The sequence below is a fragment of the Nothobranchius furzeri genome, chromosome 1 (assembly GCF_043380555.1).
Source record: "Nothobranchius furzeri strain GRZ-AD chromosome 1, NfurGRZ-RIMD1, whole genome shotgun sequence".
Taxonomy (NCBI): domain Eukaryota; kingdom Metazoa; phylum Chordata; class Actinopteri; order Cyprinodontiformes; family Nothobranchiidae; genus Nothobranchius; species Nothobranchius furzeri.
The window spans coordinates 91477964-91499474 of NC_091741.1; the positions used below are offsets into that span (position 1 = coordinate 91477964).

The window sequence follows — 21511 nt, forward strand, 5'->3', positions numbered from 1 at the left end:
AAAGGCGGCCCGCAGGCCCCCTCTTTGTGCCCTAACCCTAACCTGCTTATGGATGGCATGTCACAGGTAACCATGACAACCAAAAGGGAATTCCACGCTCTGGCGCATGACAAAGGCACAGCAAAAAAGTTTTATTCCCTTGGAGCGGTGACGTGCTGCTGCAGCGGTGAGCTACAGAGCCGCAGAGAGATCAGCGGATATAAATAAATAAATGAAAGTATTAGAAGAAGTGGTCAGATGGAGGCTGAGATGGCACTAATCATCTATCCTAGTGATAAAAGTGGTACCATGGTGCTCAGGGAGGGGTCGCTGTCTGTTCCCGGTCTAACGGTAATATTTGAAGAAAACTTTTAATTTAACCCAAAAGGGCTTCATGCAGGAAATGTTGTTCATATCAAACAAACGTCTTCCTCGCTGAAGAAGAAGAAGAAGAAAATATCATTTCTATAGCGCCTCTCAAGATAAAAATCACGAGGCGCTTCACAAAAACAAAAAATAAAAAAATGTAAAAATATAAAAAAGCATTTAGAAAATGTTTAAAAATATATTTAAAATGAGCAAAAATAAGCAATTGCGATTTAAAAGAAAAAATGTTAAGAAAGAGAGAGAGTGAAGAGGAAAGAGGGAAATCAGTGGATCCTGAGGAAGGTGGAATAGGTGGGAATAAGACAGGAAGCTGGAACAAGACGGTTCTGTCAGAACTTCTGACTAAGGAAAACCCGACCAGTGCAACTCTACCGGTGTTATTCATAGGTGCTCTGTTGCACGTGACACAGTTAATGCACCTGTGTGTGTGTGTGTGTGTGTGTGTGTGTGTGTGTGTGTGTGTGTGTCTACAAGTCTGAAAATGTGTCCTAAATGAAACATCTCACCATCTCCAAAATGTGCTTACACCAAGTCCAAAGTTTCCTAAAAGTTGAGCACATCTAGTTTTCCTTCATAAATAACAAAGTGTGCGTGGAAAGTTTTCAGACCCTGTTCCAGGTGTAAGAAAGCTTTGTAAATGAGGCCCCTGTTGCTGCTGAAGGCCTGAAGTCTTATTTCCTGGACTTTGAGGTAGATGACGTTTGCTGTGACTCTTATCTAAACAAACAGGGCTGAGCAGAAGCTGCTGATTCCTCACTAACTCTTTATTTGCGTTTAAGTTTGACACGAGCGTTTGTGTGTTTGCAGGAGAGAGCGAGCAGGAGGCCGACCTGCGGGCCTCGGTTCTCTCTCTCTTCCTGACGGCGCTGCAGTGTGTGTTGTTCTCTCTGTGCGCCTCCACTCCCTACCTGCCACTGCAGTACCTCACCTTCGTCCTGCAGGTGCTCAACCGCTCCTTCCTGTATGGAGGCAACGCCGCCTTCATCAGTGTGGCGTGAGTACCGCACAGCTGTAGGGAGTTATAGAAACTTGTATCTTATGTAACATCTTTATTTGTGTGTTTGTAGGTTTCCATCGTGCCACTTTGGGAAGCTGTACGGTCTGGTCATGGCTCTGTCTGCGGTCTTCTCTCTGCTGCAGTATCCCTGCTTTGCTCTGGTGAAGGGAGTTCTGGGTGGAGATCCATTATACGTGAGTTCCTCTTTACCTGCGTCTGTTATTGTCTCTACTTTGGCTCCCAGCTGTGAACCCTCTTCTCTTTTTCAGGTGAATGTGGGCCTGACGATCCTCAGCCTGCTGGCGTTCATCCATCCTCTCTCAGTCTACCTGCACTGTCGCACAGCAACCTCTCAGAGAGCCGGAAGATAAAAAAACAGCTTCACTTCATCTCAGTCAAACCTTCTACACCCCAGTTTGTGCTCACCTGTCAGGTTTCTAACTAAAGCAGGGATTTTAGATGTAGTTCAGTCGGTAGGGGCTCATTCTACAAATAAAACGCATTTATTTTTCTACACTCAGTATTATTATCCAGCTAACAGAACTGAATATCTGACATTTTCATCCATCAGTGTCACGAAGGAAGGTACAAATCAGAAACGGTGACTAGCTGCTGCTCTGACACACTCAGAAATGTCATCTTGTACTTTATCTTCTGAAAGGGAAACCACAATTATACGTTAATTAATTACATAATTACATTTTCTGTTGATATAAATGACACCAATAGTGTTAAAGCTGCAATGAAACTAATTTTATAGCAGTAAGGCTTTAGGTAAAATAAACAGCTGACAGAACCACAGAAGTATGTATTTTCAGGAGTATTTTAGTCAAATCTGTTTGTTTTTACATATCGATGTAGCGTTAAATCAAACCGTTACTGTTTACAGTTTTGTTTGTTTACTGGGACGTCTCCGCCTGGTTTATGTTTTTACAGTTTGCTTTGTTTTCTAACAGCAGGGATTCGAAACGTGAAGGTGAATCAGATTTTTTAGATTCTGTCGTCAAACTGAATGTTTTTAGTTGAGGGATCACGACTGAAGGACTCGGTGATTTCTAAGGGATCAAGCATGTGACGTCTCAGGAGTTTGGTGTGTTCTGGGAAACAACACAGGTATTTTATTATCCTGTTACAAGCTTAATTTAAGGATTTCAAAACCTCATTGTGCCTCAAAAAAGGAATTGTAGCCACTGATTTGTAAAAAAAAAAAAGGGAATTATTGTTTTTATAAAGTTTAGTCTGCTGCCACCTAGTGGTATGTTTAAGAAGTGCCACATCGTCAGGAAGTATGTCCTGTAAGTGTGCATTTTACATAAAACATCACATTCTTTTTACAATAAAAACATACTTAAAGTATTTTCTGTTGGACTGGGTTCATATTTTCTATCCACTTTTAGGAATGTTTTGTTAAAATAAAGATTTTTATTTTATTATTTTGAATCTTATCGCTCTAATTCTGGGGTTTCACCCTGCAGCTCTACATAAATAAATAACAGAATAGCTTCGAATAGACTAGCTAGGAAATAAAATACATTTCCTTTTTAGTAATGATGATTTACCATAGGTTAGTCACAATAATAAACATCAACAAACATAATGGGAGCTTTTTTCAATGCTGCTATTAATCCTGAAATATATTATTAGATATTTTAATTCAGAGAGGACTTTGTGGCTTATTTTACCAGTGCAGGTATCTGAGGGTGTTGAGCACCTACGGTGGATGCTCCATTCCAGCATCAATGAGATAACAGAAAAATACAATCACTACATCTCTAGGAGGATTTGTTTCATCCAATCAGGAAGCAGCAGAAAACAATGTTTAATGTCCACAAATGATAAATTACCCACACTTGTATAGCGCCTCTCAGAGTAAGGACTCCAAAGCGCTTTACACTACAATGTATCATTCATCCATTCACACACTGATGGTGATGAGCTACGATGTAGCCACAGCTGCCCTGGGGCGCACTGACAGAGGCGAGGCTGCTGAGCACAGGTGCCACCGGTCCCTCCGACCACCATCAGCAGGCAACGTGGGTTAGGTGCCTTGCCCAAGGACACAACAGCAGAATTCTCTGTCTAGAGCTGGGATCGAACCTGCAACCTTCCGACGCTACTGCTGCCCACAATGGGCCCGTAACCTTTACAACTAGGGACACTTAACATCTCCACGAAAATGCCCATTTGTACAGACTGATGACACCTATAAGAGATTATAATCCAACATTATTTTTTATTTTTAACTAAAAGCGATTTCAGTTCTCCCGTGTTTGTAGAAAATTGGCTTCCTAGTTAGAGATAAAAAATAATCTTTCATTTGCACTTTAATGTATTTCAATTGTAGCATTAAGGATTGGCTACATATATATTAAATGATCAATAAGATGTGATGTTCCATATAAATATGAATTTGAATTTTTAATCTGAAGACTTTAGTTTGACTTATTCAGGGAACGCACTTTATATTAATTCAGACTGAGTCAAGATTATAGTATAAAAATTATTTTAATTCTATTTTTCTAAACTAAAAAAAAAATACATGACAAGGTATGAATGAAATGATGGCTGTACAGATAGCAGATGATGAATGGAACGGGAGCTAGATGTTTTAATAAAACCTTTCTGAGACAGCTTGTGGTGTCTGGGTTATAAAATCAATTTGGCTGTATGGTTTGATGAAATAAAATTTATTTTTAAAACCATCCGACACAATTTGTGCCGACCTACGCGCCCTTGTGTGAAGATCCTCCAGCGATCCAGGGGGTCAGGAGGTCGAGATGGACACTGCCGATGGTGTGGACCTCAGGTACTGGAGCCCGTAGACAGCTCAGAGTAGTCTGGGTTATCTTCAGATGATGGCAGGATGCTGGAGTGTATTTTGCGTCTGAGGCTGTTCGGTGGCTCTTAAAAGAGCCGTTGTCTGATATCACTCGCATGCGTTGCAGAGAGGCTTTGACCTTGGGGTCAAAAATAGAGGATGGTTCCAAATGCTTGCTCACCAGTTCGGCCGAACCAGGAGGCAGAGGGATAACCAACCAGATCAGGAAGTGATTCCTGTATTTATAAAATTTTTGTTTATAAATTTGACAAATCAGAATTCGACACGTTTAAAAGGCGTTACCAAAACACCTCAGAAATCACACCTTCACTCAGATACTCCGAGAGGTTAACTCTCAGTGCAAAGTGGAAATGTTTTTACACATTTATGTGAAGTGAATGTTAAAACCTTAATATTAATCTTATGTGTGAGTATGCTGGTAGATCAACCTGTTAAATCAACTACTGATCTGGTGTAGTTTAAGTCTGAAATGAATCATTACAGGAAAAATGTTCGTTTGAACTCATCATTGATTAATGCACACATTATTCAAACACTTTGTGATTTAAACATCTTGTTTATTGAACACATTTGATTATATCAACCTATACACAGTTGTAAAGTCCTTTATGATTCAAGGAAGATGAACTTGATTCAGAGTGAAAATGCAGAAAGTCTCGTCTTTCGCATGGCCTTGTCTGCCAGCACTTATTATGGCTAACTTATTTGGTTGCGAGGTCGTAGGTCCTTGCTTTTCTTGTTTGGAGGCCAGACAGATGTAATGCGTCCCTGGATGTGTGACGCAGTTTGTGTCTGGAAATTAAAAGTTAATTTCTGACCATTTTTGTGTGAATACTTGGCCTTTGGGTACGCTACACAATTCATACATAAACATAAAAATGCATATTTTTAAATGTGCTTCTAAAATAGCTTTTTACTGATTTTCTCTGTTTCTATGAAATTATTATGAATTCAGATTGAGATAACTTCACTAAACTTTATCTTATGCTTTTACAGCAGCAAATATTCTCTGGTAAGTTTGGAGTGAATCCGCGCCGTAAGTCAGCTGCAGAAGCAAACTTACACTTAAGCTGCATTTTGAGATCACTTTTGAACATGAAGCCAGTCGTAGCCCATTCTGGCCCTGAAAGGAAGACACCTAGCTGCAGAAAACACTTAATGCAAAAAGTATGCGGAAAAATGCTAAAACTATCATAGCTAATCATAAACTTAAATATAAATATTATTCACTATCTTCTCAGCCAAAGTCGCGTGTAAAGCTTGTACCAAGCCTCTATTGTCTCCAGGGGGAGCTGCGTCAAAGCAAATAAATCCTCCATGACACATTTGAGTTTATTCATACATAAATGTAGCTTTTTATTCATCTGGCCTTTTCACAAGAAGATGACTGGAGCAGGTTGCACACCAGTCACCCAGAGCTTTGCATGTGAGATCAGTCACAGCATCACTGCTGTTTAAATCTACACTTCATTACAGAGAATGCATGAAAATAAAGATGCATGACAAGAATGTAAATAGTATTTTATGCAACGAAGGGATGAATTGTCTATTCAGAAAATGTGAATGGGGTTTAGAGCAGCAGCAGTGCGACTTCTGCAGAGTTAGCACCCAGGGTGTGGCATCTAAAATATCCCAGACACTCCTCCACAACACCTGCTGTGCCCCAACACATAATGAGCCCGAAAAAGAGTTGATGCACACACACAAACTGTCACATGTACAGTTTGTGTGTGTGTGTGTGTGGGGTGACAGGTTCCTCCTCCCTTACATCTGCGTCACTGGTGATTTCAGCCTTTCAAAAATAAAAACTTGCACAAACGCATGACAGGAATAGTGCTGAGGGAGGGAGGAGAGGAAGGTAAAAAAAACAAGTCCGTCTGTTAATGAGTTGATTTGTGCAAAATGTGTTTAATTGGACTAAATCTGTTGACTGAGGCAGTCTTTATGACACACAGATCTCAAGTAATTAGTGCAACAGGAAGAAAAAAAGTCCAAAATGAGTTGTTTTTCGTCTGCGTCTGGCAGCTAGAGCCAACAAATGATCTCTGAATCTGAACAAATGCCTCAACGAGACAAAGATGTGCCAGAAAGACTGTTGAATAAATCCCTTCTCACTCCGATTGGATTCTAAAAATCACAGATGACTTTTATTAAGCTGGTGAACATCTGTGGTGGCAGTGATAGTTTCTAGCATTTCTAAAGAGCTCCCCATCTGAGGAGGCAAACATGCCTCTCCTGAGAGAGGTGTAACTAAATATTAGCCCATAAAGTTCAGGTTTTGGTCCAAACCGCACCCCACTCAGGGACTTCTGTTTTTTATTTTTATTTTTTTATTTAATTTTTTTTTATCAAATGAGTTAGAAAACTGCCCTAAATTCACATTAATGCCATATGTCCAGAGTGGGTTTAGAGTGGTGGGTGGGTGACTCTGCGTGCAACAATCTGAGCAGCAGTGACACAAACTACAAAGCTTTGGCTCGGACTGAGATTTGCATTTATAAACAGAATGAACAGAAGTATGAAGCAGGAATGAGGACACTGTAGTGGAGGAAGAGGTGATGTGATGTTTTTATTTATTGTTGACAGAAATACATTAAAACACTTGAAGACCTGATACCTGGCCCTGTGGTGTAGTTCAGCACCTGCTTGTTCATCTGGATCTGGAAGTCGTAGTGCTCTCAGTGCAGATGTTATTGTTCACTATTCTAACCACGTGTGGCTTTCCCTGCTTACACACACACACATTTATTTGCTGACATTACACATGACAGAACTCAACTCAAAAAGATGGAACAGTGTGGTGAAATGTCCCACCTGTTTCCTGGTTCTCTCCTTTGCTGCCCTGCTTGGTGGCTGCACCAAACCACACGGTGACGGAAGAGCTCGCACGTTTACCAGTTACTGGATCATCAGACCAAACCTCTGTAGTTGCTGCAGGAAGTTCACGTCCACGCTCTGCTTCACCTTTGTGAGGGTGGAGCAGACGTGCTCCTACTGCCTCCGTGTTGAGAATGTATGCTTTAACACTATTAGGAGATGTTTTTTCTTCTACTTCAAAACAATCAAACTTTATTTCTATAGCACATTACAACAGTACAAAACTAGCTAAAGTGCATACATGCACCATACAGAAACCTAGCAAAGACAAAGACTCTCGTGCCGTTAAAAGCTGCATAAAAATGGGTTTTCAAGAGAGATTTTAAAGATCACAGAGGAGATGCCCTCCTAATGTGCAGTGGCAGCCTGAGGACCCTCTACCAAAAAGCCTCGTGTCTTCTGAGCTCACGTCTCGTTCTCTGAACTTCCATGAGCATCCTGTCAGCGAACCTGGAAAAGCCCATAAAATCACCTTATACTGGACTCTAAGATGGACAGGCAACCAGCAGCAAAGCCAAAACTGGAGTAATGTGCTCCATCTTCCTCCTCCCAGTGAGCAGACATGCAGCCACATTCTGTACCAACCGGAGGTGAGACTGGAAACACCTAGCTACACAGAATTACAGTATTCAGCTCTCGACGTAATAAAAGCATGAATTACAACGTCAACATCTTGTTTCCATAGCAAGAGTTTACCTCGGAGATCGTTCTCAGTTGATAAAAACTTTAGTCACCGCACTGATAATGGAAGATTGGGTCCCTGTCCAGTACTACACCCAGGGATGTCACATCAGATTTCAAAAAAAGGACAAGCGGGCCCAGGTCAACTGCACAACACCCACACGAGGACCAAAAGCTACAACCTCAGAGGAAGTTAGAGAGCATCCGTTCTCTAACCTCAGTGAGGCATTCAGACAGAGAATCCACCTTGAAGCTTGAATCTGGACATGCAGATTGTCAAACTCTGAGATAAATGGACAGAATTTCTCTTCTCTACTGTTATTTATTTAACTTTGTCATGCTGAATTCTGTAATGTCTCACAGTTTAGATTCATATTTGTTTACACAATGCAACCATCTCAGAAGCATGATTCTGACCTTCAAATGACCTCAAAACTGTTTTCCAGGCCTTCAAAGACACGAACAGGCACATCTCAGCTTCTCCTCTGACACTAATTATCAAATGACTCATTGTCTTTTTTACAATATCTTGTCAGACCTTAACTGTCCCAGAGGACACCCACATTTCTGAGTCATAACTTCACACTCTATTTAATAGTTCAGTTTTGGGAGGACTGTTGGACTTTTCATCCTTGGATTGTGTTTATGTAACCTCACATCAACCACAAACACCAGATGGGGAAAGTTTAAACCTCGTTTTCTAATTGCTATAATCATCTCCATTTGGACAAATATTTTAGGAATCATTCTGAACCCTGCATCCAGGGTCTTTAACAACGTTATGTTTGTATTTGTGGGACGCTGCTGGATCAAGCAGGAGAAGTACAGAAAGCTCCTGTCCTCTGGATCAACAATAACGGATGGATGGATGGATGGATGGATGGATGGATGGATGGATGGATGGGAGACAGAGTCATAAATGTTAATTCAGGATCACGTGAACATGCCGTGTTTACATCAGTTCAAATACCAGAGTCCCTATGACTCATGTGTCCTCGGAGGGTGAGTATTAGGAGCCAAATATGGGCGTTTATGTAGATACACACGTTTATTTTCTTCTAAAAGCACCATGTGAGACCGGGAGCACACACACCGGAGCACACTTGTGCCAGTAGGTTTACACACCCTGGTGGATTTTATACATTTTTTGGCCATTTCACAAATTTGAGTGAAAACAAAAAAGCTTTTTCTCTCGTGGTCAGTGATGTTGTGAAGCCATTTATTACGGAAAAACATGTGAACTCATTTTAACTCACCATGACAAAATAAAATACCAAAATGACCGTGTCACAGTTTACACACCCCAGTGATTGTGACCTGAAACGTGCACACAACCTGACACATGTGGGTTTGAAAGGCTGCTAAAGGCAACCAACCTTACCTGGGATCTGTTTGGTGATTAAAAGGTGTTTGAGTGTTTCGGCTCCTGACAAACCCTTGCATCTTCCACTCAGAGCTGCACTGATGTTTCCAGTTTCTGTTGTCATGGGGCAAGCAAAGGAATTGTCACAGGATCTATGAGAAAAGGTGGTTATACTCTATAAAGCAGCAAAGGAAATAGCAATCATCATTTCGTTTCATTTATTTCAACAGAGACACAAGTGCAAAGACAAACAGTAAAACCACATCCCCGTGTGTGCAGCAAAATGTTATTAGCTGTAGCTAATTTGCAGCATTTGTCCCTTGATGGACTTTTACAATCATAAATTAAAGAGAAGAAAGAAAACAAATATGCATAATAAAGTCACAAGAATCAGTTTAAGACACAGAAAAATAACAAAGGAAAAAAGCAAATATAAGTTAAATCTATGAAACGTGTGTGCAGCACTGCTGCTGGGAACGCCAGGATTTGGTTTGCCTTTTAAAAGAGTAAAAACTGATGAGAGATTTCAAGTTGATGGGAAGCTCATTCCTAAACCCTGCACCTTTCACTGACAGAGTCAAAAGTGGTTTTACCGCACGGTACCTGGCAATTTCCACAAGAGGCCGCTCTGGTGCAGCTCGTTAACTTAGTCACACAGCGGTTTTGGTGCCATTTCGTTTATGCACTTAAAAGTCTTTTTTTTTACTCAAATGAATAAAATTGGTGAATGTTAAAAGTCTATAAATTGACAGTATGTTATTATAATGGTATCTACTGTAATTAGCTCTATGTCTAGAGTCTCCAGGGCCCTGTTATAACCAGAGGTCTGGTTAGTCTGTGACCGTACCGCGGCTCCGCAAGACAAACAAGAGAAGATCATAGAGTTTAAAAGTATATGTGCACATTCTGACGTCAGGCGGTATCTTATGATCTTAAAACAGATCATTTTTGATCTGACAACCCTGCAGGCTTTTTTTAACACAACTTTTAAATTTTAACTGAGAGTCTAAAACTATTCCAAGGTATTTCTCTTCCTGAACTTGTTTAATTGATTCTCCATTTATAGAAATTGTCTAGAATAATAGAAAAATATGTTTGTGGCAGATTCTTTCGTGGAGAAGCAGATATATTTTGGTTTTTTTTTTTGTGTTAAGAATTAAGTGAGAATCCTGTAGCCAAGTGGAAATCTGCGTTAAACTGTCAGTTAATTTATCGCTAACTGTGAGGCAGTCTTTGCCAGATACATGGACAATAGCGTCATCTGCATATATCTGTAAAATGACAAGGGTTTTGATGTATAAACTGAAAAGAACGGGACCTAATATTGTTCCTTGAGGGAGTCCAGTTTTAATTTTAAGAAGTTTAGACTTGTTCACGATTCTGTAGATATGATTGAAATCAAGAGGCCGAGTGCTTTGAGAAATGGAAGGAGGAGAATTAATAAACTATGGTTTATGGTGTCAAATGCCTTTTTTAAATCCAGAAATGCAGCACCTACAATATTTCCTTCATCAAGTGATTGTTTGAACTGTTCCAATAACTGTGTTAGAACTCTGATGAAGAAGTGGAAGATTAGGAGTTCTGTTCACGGTGAAAAGAAAAACTCTCAAACAAGTCCTGCTGACATTCAGGACTCACTCAAAAAAGTGGCATGGCTGTTTCAAGAAGCACAATAAGGATGCACTTGAAGAAAAACGGGCTACAAGGCTGAGTTGCCAGAAGAAAGCCATTACTACGCAAATGCCACAAAACATCTCTGTAATGTAGCAAGTCCATTACACGGGCTTTTGTTATGGTTTTGTATGATAAATGAAACCAGACACAATAACAATTGTTTTAATGTTTATTTTTAAAAAGGTCAAGAGTGAAGACCTATAAGAAGAAGAGTGGGTATGAGTATTGAAGACTTAAAATGGTGAATGATTGAGTGTTGTACTTGTTTCCTTTGTGCTTCTGGAGGTGTTCCAGCTAAAAGAGTCCCCAGGAAGCTAAAGCACCTAAAGGAGGTTCTGGAGCATTCCATTCAGGATGAATAGGAGGGATGACCTGTGAAATTGCTCTAGGGAATGCAGACTAGTTTCACTGAATGTTTTTAGGATTAATTAAGGATATTTCTATTTTTGGATTGTAATTTATTGAATAAATCTTACAGATGATCATTTAAGGATAATTTAAGAATATTGAAAGGTTGTATTTTTGTACTTACCTGTGTCTGGGTTTTAGGATCAGTCCAATTAGTCACACCTGTTATAAATACAGCTCTGTGTTTGCTGGTGAGAGCTAGAGATGGATGGAGCGGCATGTGTGGATTTTTGCTGCCTAGCTTTTAACTTGTAAAAATGTAAATAAATGCACTTGGGTCTGCACTGGACATCGGCCTCCTCAGTATTACTTTATCCTCCGGAGAGCATGAGGGTAATCCTGACAAGTGCCCTAGGCACCAAAATCTCGCTTGCAATACGCCAAACAGCACAGAGACAAGCCTCAACATTCCTGGAACAAAATCGTTTGGAGTATGAGACCAAACGGGAACTTTCTTGCCGCAACCATAAATCTTACGTTTGGAGAGGAGAGGACAGTAGTCAACAAGGCCTATGATGAAACGTGCACCAGTCCTACTGTCAAATATGCAGGTGCTTCCCTGATTTTTTGAGGATGTTTGAGTTACACAAGCACTGGAAACCTGGTCAGAACTGATAACACGATGAATGCAGCAGCTTATCAACAGATACTGGAAGAGAATTTGCACTCATCAGCCCAAAAGCTGAACATGGGTATGACTTGTTCTACCAAGACAATGATCCAAAACACAAGGCCAAGTGGAGCTGCCACTGGCTCCAGCAGAGTAAAGTGAAGGTTCTGGAGGGGCCGTCTAAGTGCCCTGACCTCAGTATCATTGAGCCACTGTGGGGAGAGCCCAAACATGCTGTTCATGACAGACGGACCATGAATTTACAGGAAATGGAGGCTTACTGGCCAGAAGAATGGACTGTTTACCATTAGATTACATACAGAACCTTCCCCACAACTACAGCAAGACTCCATGCTGACATTGATGCTGAAGGAAGGGGGGTATTAAGAACTGGGGTGTGAGAACATGTGATTTTATTTTGGTGATTTGAAATGAGTTCACACATTTTTTTCCACACTAAACAGCTTCACGGACACGAGTGAAACAAAGGTTTCTGTGTTTTCATTCATATTCTTTAAGAACTGGTTAAAAAAAAGTCACAACCATTTCTTCCGGCTCTTGGAGAGTACAGACGCTTTTTTCCTCCTCTCCTCCCTATCTTATCCCAAGGCTCTTTGTCTGTCTTTGGGTGTACGGCGCTTCTGTATTTTTTCTGGAAACTGGAAATTATTAAAAGTGGACCTGGTCAGTTGGTCTCTCAACGTGATTGACAAAATTTTTTCAACGATGAGAACGGGAGAAGGGGCTCCCGGATGCCCCTCTGGGACAGAGCCAGCTGGGCATATCATGGACTCCTGGAAACAGTGGAACATGATCTGCCTCTCTCAGCTGTCTGTAGAGGATTCTGAAGACATCTGGATATTCGTGGTGTTGGTGTCAGGTTTCTTGCTGAGGCTTACCGGAAAATTAATGAGCTTTCGAGGAATATTGGCTCAATCCCGGAGCTCATGGATTACATCGCGCTGTGAACGCACAAACTCTTATGATTGTCGAGATGAGTCGTAAGTTTGGAACTTTGGCTGAGATTCAGACTCTGGCACAGAAGGTGGATTCAATCAAGGAGAAAGTGGACGGGACAGCATGGTTGGGAATATATTAATTTACGCCATTATTGGATTTAGAGGGGTTAAGGACCAACAGAACTTTAAGACAGAGAGGAAATTATCTCTGTCTGGCCCAAAAACAAGTTCTTATCTGAATCTGGTGCCCTTGAGCCTGTGAGGCTCAAGCGATTATTCCCCCTCAGAAGAAATGTGGAATGCTGACGTCGCCATGGCAACTTTGTCTCTTTATCCCAGCCTGGTTGGGACTGCGACTGGTGAAGGCTGTTGAATCGTTTCCAAGAGTCACTGTGCTCTCTAACCCACCCCTGTCCAAACGGAGGTGACGAGCGCTGCTCATTGCAGCTGCATGCACTGATGTGTGGAGAGTCCCCAACCCTACCTCCACACCTAGTGGACACATATGTTGTGTGATGTCTGAAGTCTGTTGCATTTCTGCCTGAGGTGTTTTTTGCATAGCAATAGCTGCCCTCCCTGTGGAGGGTAACTCTGAAGTGCCTTTTTTCCTCCACCTGACCCAATCCTCAAATAAACCCTCTGATCGCTATTAAGTTAGCGAGACTCCGGTTGCGAATGACCTCAGTCACCAATTCTTGTCATGTGTCTATGCCTATGTATGTATGTCTGATCTCAGAATTGTGTGTACTGAAACTCTAATTTCCCTCTGGGATTAATAAAGTATATTTGAATTGAATTGAATTGAATTGAATTGAATTGAATTGAATTGAATATCCACCAGGGTGTGTAAACTGTGTCTGTAGTGAACGAAACACAAACCCTGAAAGATGGTGGCAAGTTAATAAGCATCTGCCAACCCTTGTTACTCCAAGGCCACTGTGAATTCATTAATTGTACACGTACACACACACACACACACACACACACACACACACACACACAACCTCATCAGCTCCCCAGCCACCCGTGGAGGCCGCCTGCTTGGTGAGCTGTCCACCTCCCCCACTTTGCTCCCAGCTCCCAGCTTGGAGCTGCAGATGACCTTCCATGAAGCAGGCTTTCATGTGTACATGTTCCCTCAGGAACAGATGATGTGCATCATGGTGGACCTGGCCATGACCTGTGTCATTCAGGGAGGACTCACTTGTGAGTAAAAACCCTGCCCACCCTTCAACATGACACATTTTATAGACCTCCATCCCTCATCCCGTCTGTGTGTACTGCCCTGCACCATCGTCTCCAGACCCATCTCTGCTGCAGCCAAATATCAACTGGGAGCCAGTCAGAATGGAAAGAAGGGTACGGCACACAGTACCCCCCCCCCCCCCCCCCCCCAGTTGGCTTCCTGATGTGCAGTACATGCTGTCCCACAAAGATGTGTCAGTCATATGTCATCCTTCTTCCTCACACTAATGCTTCAGAGTCCATATGCTGACTTGGATCATTTCTCCACCGCTGGGTTTCCTTTTCACGTGTTGTCCTGAAGTGGGCAGCTCTCTGCATCTTTCCAATCGGGCCCACGCTAAAGAAGGGCCATGATATTTGGATTTTAATGCCAGCTAGTTTTACCACCTCCTATGTGAGCACATGAGGCAGGTGAACCCTCAGTTGTTCTAATTAGCTGTGGATTCTCGGGCTTTCTTCCAGGACCCATTAGGCTTGTTCTAACCTCCATGATCCCACCTCCATAAATCCTCCCACACTCGTCTTTGTTTTAGAAGATAAACATTTATTTAGAGCATGTCACTAGAGTCTTTTTCAGATATTGTTGGGTAAATTTGAATAAATGATGAAGGACTTTGCCATCTGGTGCCTTTATTACGGCACATTAATGAATAATAAAATTTTAATTTCTCTTTTGGCAGTCACATACCAAACCCTCCCTTCTCCCTACCCCTGCCTTTCTGGTCGCTTCCTCCGGTGCCTCTCTCTCCCCCTCCCCTCCTCTCTCTCTTCCGCCCAGGATGACGTAGAGAGAATCCGTAGCTGCCCACCACGGCTGTGGGCGACGGTCCGGCCGCCGGTATAAATGTCTCCCCAGGACTCCAGCGCGTCACTGCCTGGAGCAGCAGCGACTCGGTTACCAGAGCTGGAGCCCAGCAGAGATAGCAGCAAGCAGGCACTTCCACGCCGCTCAGGCTAACTCGCTTTCGGCTTTGGTTCGAGATGGAGACTCGTTGCACCAAGAAGGGCTCCGGCGCCCACAACTTCAAGGGTAAGACCATCTCTTAAAACATTTTAGTCCTCTTAATTGTTAAATCAATTTCCCCACTAAAGTCATATAAAACTTTCTCATTTCTATTATTTTTAATGTCTGATAATCTATCTCCGGTGCGCTTTTACGCACAGACTCTGGCTTGGTTTTAAAGTATTTACAGTGACATATTTTTTCCATTTAATTAGAAATGAATATGATGTATAAAAGTCAGAAATCCTTGGTTTTACGTTTTTTACGGTAATTAGATGCAGAGGGTGCAAAATGTTTGCACTTTCTTGGGAATACTTTGATACAAACAAACATCCCTCGGAATGGTGTGATCTATTTAAAAGTGTGTTTCCACCTGATCAGAGTCGCTGAGTTTGAGTGTTTTTGTTGTAAATGTGTGTAAACATGCTTAGCTAATCTCTCCTTGCCACTTTTACGCATGGCGCTTTTGCGCGGACGTTCCTTTTGTGGTAAATAAACGTTACCCAAGTGTCGCATTAGTCCCACAAATCTTAACTCCAGCCTTCCAGTGCGCACAACGATCCAACCTGACAAAAGGTCAAAGAGTTACACGCTGGAAAATCTTGCGCGCAGAGGATGAATGGAACTTCGTTACTATTTAATGTCTGTACTTTTCCTGCTTTAGCCTCTTGTGTGCATCTGTTATCTGAGCGCTGCCAAAAACATCTGACTTATTAATGAAAACTGAAACGGATCCGGGTCTGGTTACTGCTTATAGCCCACTATGTCCTCTGCAGCTGCACACACCATGAGCATAGACAAGCTTTTGCTGTGAATCACCTGAGAACTGCTGGGTTCATGCAAATGAGAGAATCAGGTGTGACTCTGACTCTTCTGTTTTAAAAGTCTGTATGATTCATTTTCCTTTTAGTCGTTTAGTCTCAGGGTTTGGGAACAACACTGACACCTGTGTAACGTGATCAGGTAGAACAGATGAATGATTTTTGTTTGAATTATACATGAAGCGTGACGGCTGCAGAGCCCCAAAAGAATCACAATAACAGGTTTGACAGATGGGACTCAACCTCAGAGTCTCTGTCAGTCATCATGCACGGTTTTTCCAAATCACGTCAAACAACCTTTTGAGGTTTAATCAGTCTTTTTCCTCCTCCTGTGTCTTCAGGTGGTTTGACTCTGTGGCTTGTTCTGTGGCTGGTGGTGATGAAGCCAGGCGAGGTTACCGCATGTCCCAGGCTGTGTGTGTGTTACCCAATGCCCATGACGGTCAGCTGCCAGTCCCAGAACCTCGTCGAGGTGCCATCCGGTGTGCCCTATGACTCACAACGGGTTTTCCTGCAGAACAACCGCATCACAGAGCTTCGTGCAGACTCTTTTGCGTTTGAGACACAGGTGATTCTTGTTCTTTTACTTTCCAGAGCTATCTGGGGATAAGTATTTACATCTCACTAAACCCTGCTGCAGGTTCTCTGGCTGTATGGCAACAACATCACAAGGGTTGAGGCCGGCACCTTCAGTAACCTCAGGATCCTGGAGGAGTTGGACCTGGGCAACAATCCCTCGCTGCGGCACCTGGAAGGTGGAGCATTCAGGGGCCTGGAGAAGTTGCAGAGCCTGCACATGCATCGCTGTGGGCTGGCCACTCTCCCCCATGACCTCTTCCACAAACTCTACAGCCTGCAGTTTCTCTACCTGCAGGTAAAGTCTGCTTCTGAGTGCAAACACCTAAAAATGGTCTTGGTCCATTCATATGCACGCAGTCTTGTTGCAGAATTTATTTACTGACGCATCAGTCCACATCCAGGCTTGCAGCACACCCACACACACTCGGAGGCTTTCACTCTGCACTTGTATAAGAATGACATCTAAGAAGGTTCAGTGAGTTCAGAACATCACAGCCCAATCTGGGAGTAAATAAATATCAGAAACTCAAGACCATTCCTCGATGAGGAGATTTATCTGGCTCAGTCACACCGAATGCTCTGTTTCAGATAATCAGAGGATACATCTGATGCTGTGGTGAAAAGAAGATGCGCCCCCTCACTTTTTTCTGAAAGAAATCGTGCAATGAACAACAAAAACAACCCAGGATTATGATTCAAATGACTAAAATGAAAAAAAAAAGTTTAAACTAAACTATAGTGTAAATGTCTACTTTTTTTTGTTTATTTGACTTAGATTTTTCAGGAGGATAAATGGCTTGAGATTTGACATCTCGCTTTCGAGCAGGTCCTCCTACAATACAACAAAAAAAAGAGTAAGATGGCAGAGTTAATACACCATCATTAACTAAAAATAACAAACATAACCATACATGACTGCTGTCGCTCGCCCCATTCCTATATGGGTATTGCTGTGTCATCATTTATAAACACAAAAAAGTCAGGCAATAGAAAACAGCATTTAAAAATAAATAACCAATGAAATTGTAATCTACCTTTCAAGGACAACCGAGAAAGATGTTCATAACAGTGGTGGGTTTTGAAAGGATGCCGCAGAACAAAACAACATAGGCTATTTTAAATAACATTGAGAGAACGAAGACAAGCGACTGAGTTCTGATATAATATATCTGCAAAGTCTAAAATCAGTTGCAATATGCTTACGTACTGTCAGTTCAAAACAATTAATAGATGTATATAATATCTTTTTTGGTATTTTTGTAGAAAAATATCTTTGCTAGAAAAGTTTAAACCATAGTTTTAAAGAGTAATTTTGCCCTCATCACTAAGGAAACAGTTTTGAATCATTAAAATGACAAATTTACACAAATCAAATCAAATCAAATCAACTTTATTTATATAGCACTTTTCATACAAAAAAATGCAACTCAAAGTGCTTTACAGATTAAAATGGCCCCATAGATCCCACATTCCCATCCCAGCCCCCCTCCCCAAGTGTAAAACAATTAAAAATTACAGTTCCCCTCCCGCACCCAACTTCCAAAGTGGACATACAATCACCCGCACACTCGTCCATGCACACACACACATGCACACACACACACACACACACACTCGTGAACACCAGAGGAAACAATAGGCTGAGTTCAGATGGGTCAGGTAATGAACGACACATCATCACGTTTACATAAATTAAAAGATTCATTTCATGAGTCATTCTTTGATCAAATAAACTACAAATATTTAATGTCCTTTTTTTTTTGGCTCCAGCTTCACAGTTGTCGGCTGCTGACAGCCAGATCTCAGCTCTCCTTGAAATCAGCCTTTGTTCTGATTAATGTTCATTTCCTGCCAAGATATCATTTCAGGGAATGGGTACCAACACTTCCTACAGTCAGACTCTCCAGGTCTCAGCTGACCGGTAGACCAAAGCTGCTTAACAGTAACAGTCATCATGGTCCTCGATAGTTTTAGAAGAGGAGAAAATACATGTAAACTGACTTCAACACAGCAGAATAGAAAAGTGATGCATTTAGTTGTTCTGTTGAAGCAAAACAACTAGAGAAGTTGTTACTGTGGAGGAAAACGTTGTTTGTAAAGTGACATTTTGTTCACAGTTCCTGTAATTTAATGAATAGAGTGTTTATAAAAATCATCCACTTGCACCCCCGACCGATCTTCTCGTGTTTTCATTTTCCCTGCAGGAGAATCAGCTTCATTTCCTGCAGGATGACCTGTTCTCAGATCTGGTCAACCTATCTCACCTTTTCCTGCATGGGAATCGTATTCGCGCGCTGTCTGAGAACGTCTTCAGAGGCCTGGTCAACCTGGACCGCCTCCTTCTCCACGACAACCGTATCAGACAGGTCAACCGTCGGGCTTTTCGTGATCTGGGCCGCCTGACCATCCTCTACCTGTTCAACAACTCTCTGGCTGAGCTGCCGGGCCAAGCCATGAAAGACACGCAGGACATCCAGTTCCTTCGCCTCAACAGCAACCCCTGGTCCTGCGGCTGTGAGGCCCGTCCCCTCTGGGAGTGGTTCCGTAAGGCCCGCATCTCCTCCTCTGAGGTCATCTGCACCTCCCCATCCCAGCGTCGCGGTCAGGACCTCAGATTCCTGCGTGAGATGGACTTCGCCCTCTGCCCTCTACCTGACCCAGGATCACTGGCTGGGTCCACCACGACCACCTTCAGCACCAAGACCCGCTGGTGGTTCTCCAAGAATAAGCCAGTTTCTTCATCAAAGTCCTCCTACCAGAAGAGCTCAGAGACTGTGAAGACCTTCCCGTTCTCAGCCGGAAAACCTCAGCATGTCCCAAAAATCGCCCCTGAAACCCAGCCCTACAAGTATGAGCTGTCAGCAGACGAGGCGGCTCTTCCCAACCTGGGTCCAGAAGAATACTGGGCCAACTACGGCAACGAAGACTCCTCTATCCGCTGCTTGGAGCTGGAGTGTCCTCCCAACTATGACAGTGAAGCTTTCCCATCGTCCTCCTCTTTAACCATCACCCCATCAACACTCCACCTTCTCTGCCTCTCCTTTCCAACACTCTCATTCCATTTCCTCTTCAGCTGAACCCTTTTCTCCTTACACACCTTTCCTTTCCTCTGATTTCTCCTCCTGCTCTTTCTTGTTTAAACTCAAAACTGCATCTTGATTCTTCTCTGTGGCCTCCTGGATGCTCAGGGGGGTGAAATGCTGATGCAGGAGACAGATGAGGCGGCAGGGAGTTGTTTCAAAGAGCGGAGGTCAGACGGGTTCCAGCAGAGGATAGCCGCTAGGTAGGTCAGGCTTTAAGAGGCAGTGATGATTACAGCCTGCTGATAATGGTCACAGCTTACATTATCTTAACTGGTTCAAACCGGTTTGTGGCAGCAGCAGATGAGATCAACGGAGATGACGAGATTTTTATGACACCAGCAAACTTTCAGCATCACTTGTAAATATCACAGAACCATCACGGTACAAAGCGCCACCACACAGTGTATCTTACCCTGGCTGGATTTTTACTTTGCATCTAACAGTTTGTGGTGGTAAAGAGATAACCGAAGGGCAAACTAATTAAACGCTGAATGCTGCTGTTGCTCCTTCTGTTTCCAGCTGTTTTTCCATCCATCCGATGCTCCACACCAAACATGCTTTAGAGAGCTGTTTGAGGCTGTGTGTTAGTTTTGCAGTGGGTGTGTGAGTAGAATTTTATTTAATTTAAATAAATTAATTTAATCTAATTTAAATATCTCTAATTTAATCAATTTCCCTCTGGGATTAATAAAGTATTTTTGAATTGAATTGAATTTGAAAACAAAAAGACCAAAGTCCATACACAACCTGCAGGATCATCTCTCTGAACAGAGTCTGGAGGTCCAAACTGACCCAGAGTCAGATCGGAGCATCGGCTTGTTTCCCGTTCCTCGCTAACCCCCCCCCCCCCTCTCTCTCTCTCTCTCTCTCTCTCTCTCTCTCTCTCTCTCTCTCTCTCTCTTCTCTCTCTCTCTCTCTCTCTCTCTCTCTCTCTCTCTCTCTCTCTCTCTCTCTCTCTCTCTCTCTCTCTCTCTCTGTGTGTGTGTCTTTAAAAAAACACAAAACAAGGAGATATTTTTTTAGAATGAACATCTGAGACAACTAATTTTGTATTCAATAACGGATTCTCTGTTTTAACCAGTAAATATATGCAGAACATGATAATAAAGATCATAAAACTCAAACTGTGCACACCAAAACAGTCATCTACTGGAGCTTCTTCAACATCCCCACATCAGAACAACCACTGACACCCGAATCACAAACTGTGATGTTGCTGAATGTTTTTTGTATTTTTCAGTGAAAGAAACTGTTTATGCGTTTTGATATATTAAAAACAAAACTAAACTCAGAAAGTGAGTGAGGTGTTTTTTTTTTTTTTGGTTGTGTTGGTTTCTCATAATCAGCAGCGTAGTCAGTAACTGCTTATCAGATGGGCCCAATATAAAATAAGTGGGCAGAATAAATGTTGATGAAAATATGTTTATCTGTAAATTCCACTTTTGCTTCAACATATATTTCTACGTATGTATATGTATATACATACATTAATACATATGTACATCAGAAATACCTGGTTGGGTTTAATTTAATTTTAGGACAACCTGAAATGACCCCCCACCCTAAATAAACTAATTTACATAGGATCTCTTTAAGGAAGCCATTTTTTGGTTGGGCTCAGGCCCACCCATAGTCATGCCCCTGCTCTCCAGAGAGATGCATTAGTGTTAATACACTAAAACAAGCAGGTTCAGCATAAACAATTGTCTTCATTTTATTCATCTTTCTTTTGTTTTCTTTGTGTTAAAAAATTCACTCAGTAGTTTTAAAATCAGTTTGATTTCATTTAAATTAATGAATAAAGAATGCAGGTTCAGTTTATCCAATTTTATCCAAACAATTTACAGATGGTAATTCTGTCTAGTAGGTTGCATCATTCTATTCTATTCTATTCTATTCTATTCTATTCTAAATACACAATTATGTCTTGCCTGACAGCTGTTTTTTTATTTAAAAGTATAAAACCATAGAACTCAAACACAAAGTGGGTTCTGTTTCATGCAGCA

At 41.9% G+C, this 21511-nt stretch overlaps 2 protein-coding genes across 2 annotated transcripts in view; both read left to right on the forward strand.

Annotated features, from left to right (window-relative positions):
- Nucleotides 1–2719, forward strand: part of slc43a3b (solute carrier family 43 member 3b) — a 36516-nt gene extending 33797 nt beyond the window's left edge. The window contains exons 13-15 of the mRNA XM_070551426.1: nt 1174–1360; nt 1434–1557; nt 1633–2719. Coding sequence (XP_070407527.1) covers nt 1174–1360; nt 1434–1557; nt 1633–1734 — 413 coding nt within the window. The 3' untranslated portion in view covers nt 1735–2719. The remainder of the gene's footprint in view (nt 1–1173; nt 1361–1433; nt 1558–1632) is intronic.
- A 12156-nt stretch (nt 2720–14875) lies between these two features.
- Nucleotides 14876–19642, forward strand: rtn4rl2b (reticulon 4 receptor-like 2b). The gene is made up of 4 exons (XM_015946187.3): nt 14876–15049; nt 16185–16411; nt 16484–16717; nt 18627–19642. The coding sequence occupies exons 1-4, from the start codon at nt 15001–15003 to the stop codon at nt 19497–19499; spliced, it is 1383 nt and encodes a 460-aa protein (XP_015801673.3). The 5' UTR covers nt 14876–15000; the 3' UTR covers nt 19500–19642.
- The last annotated feature ends 1869 nt before the right edge of the window (nt 19643–21511 follow it).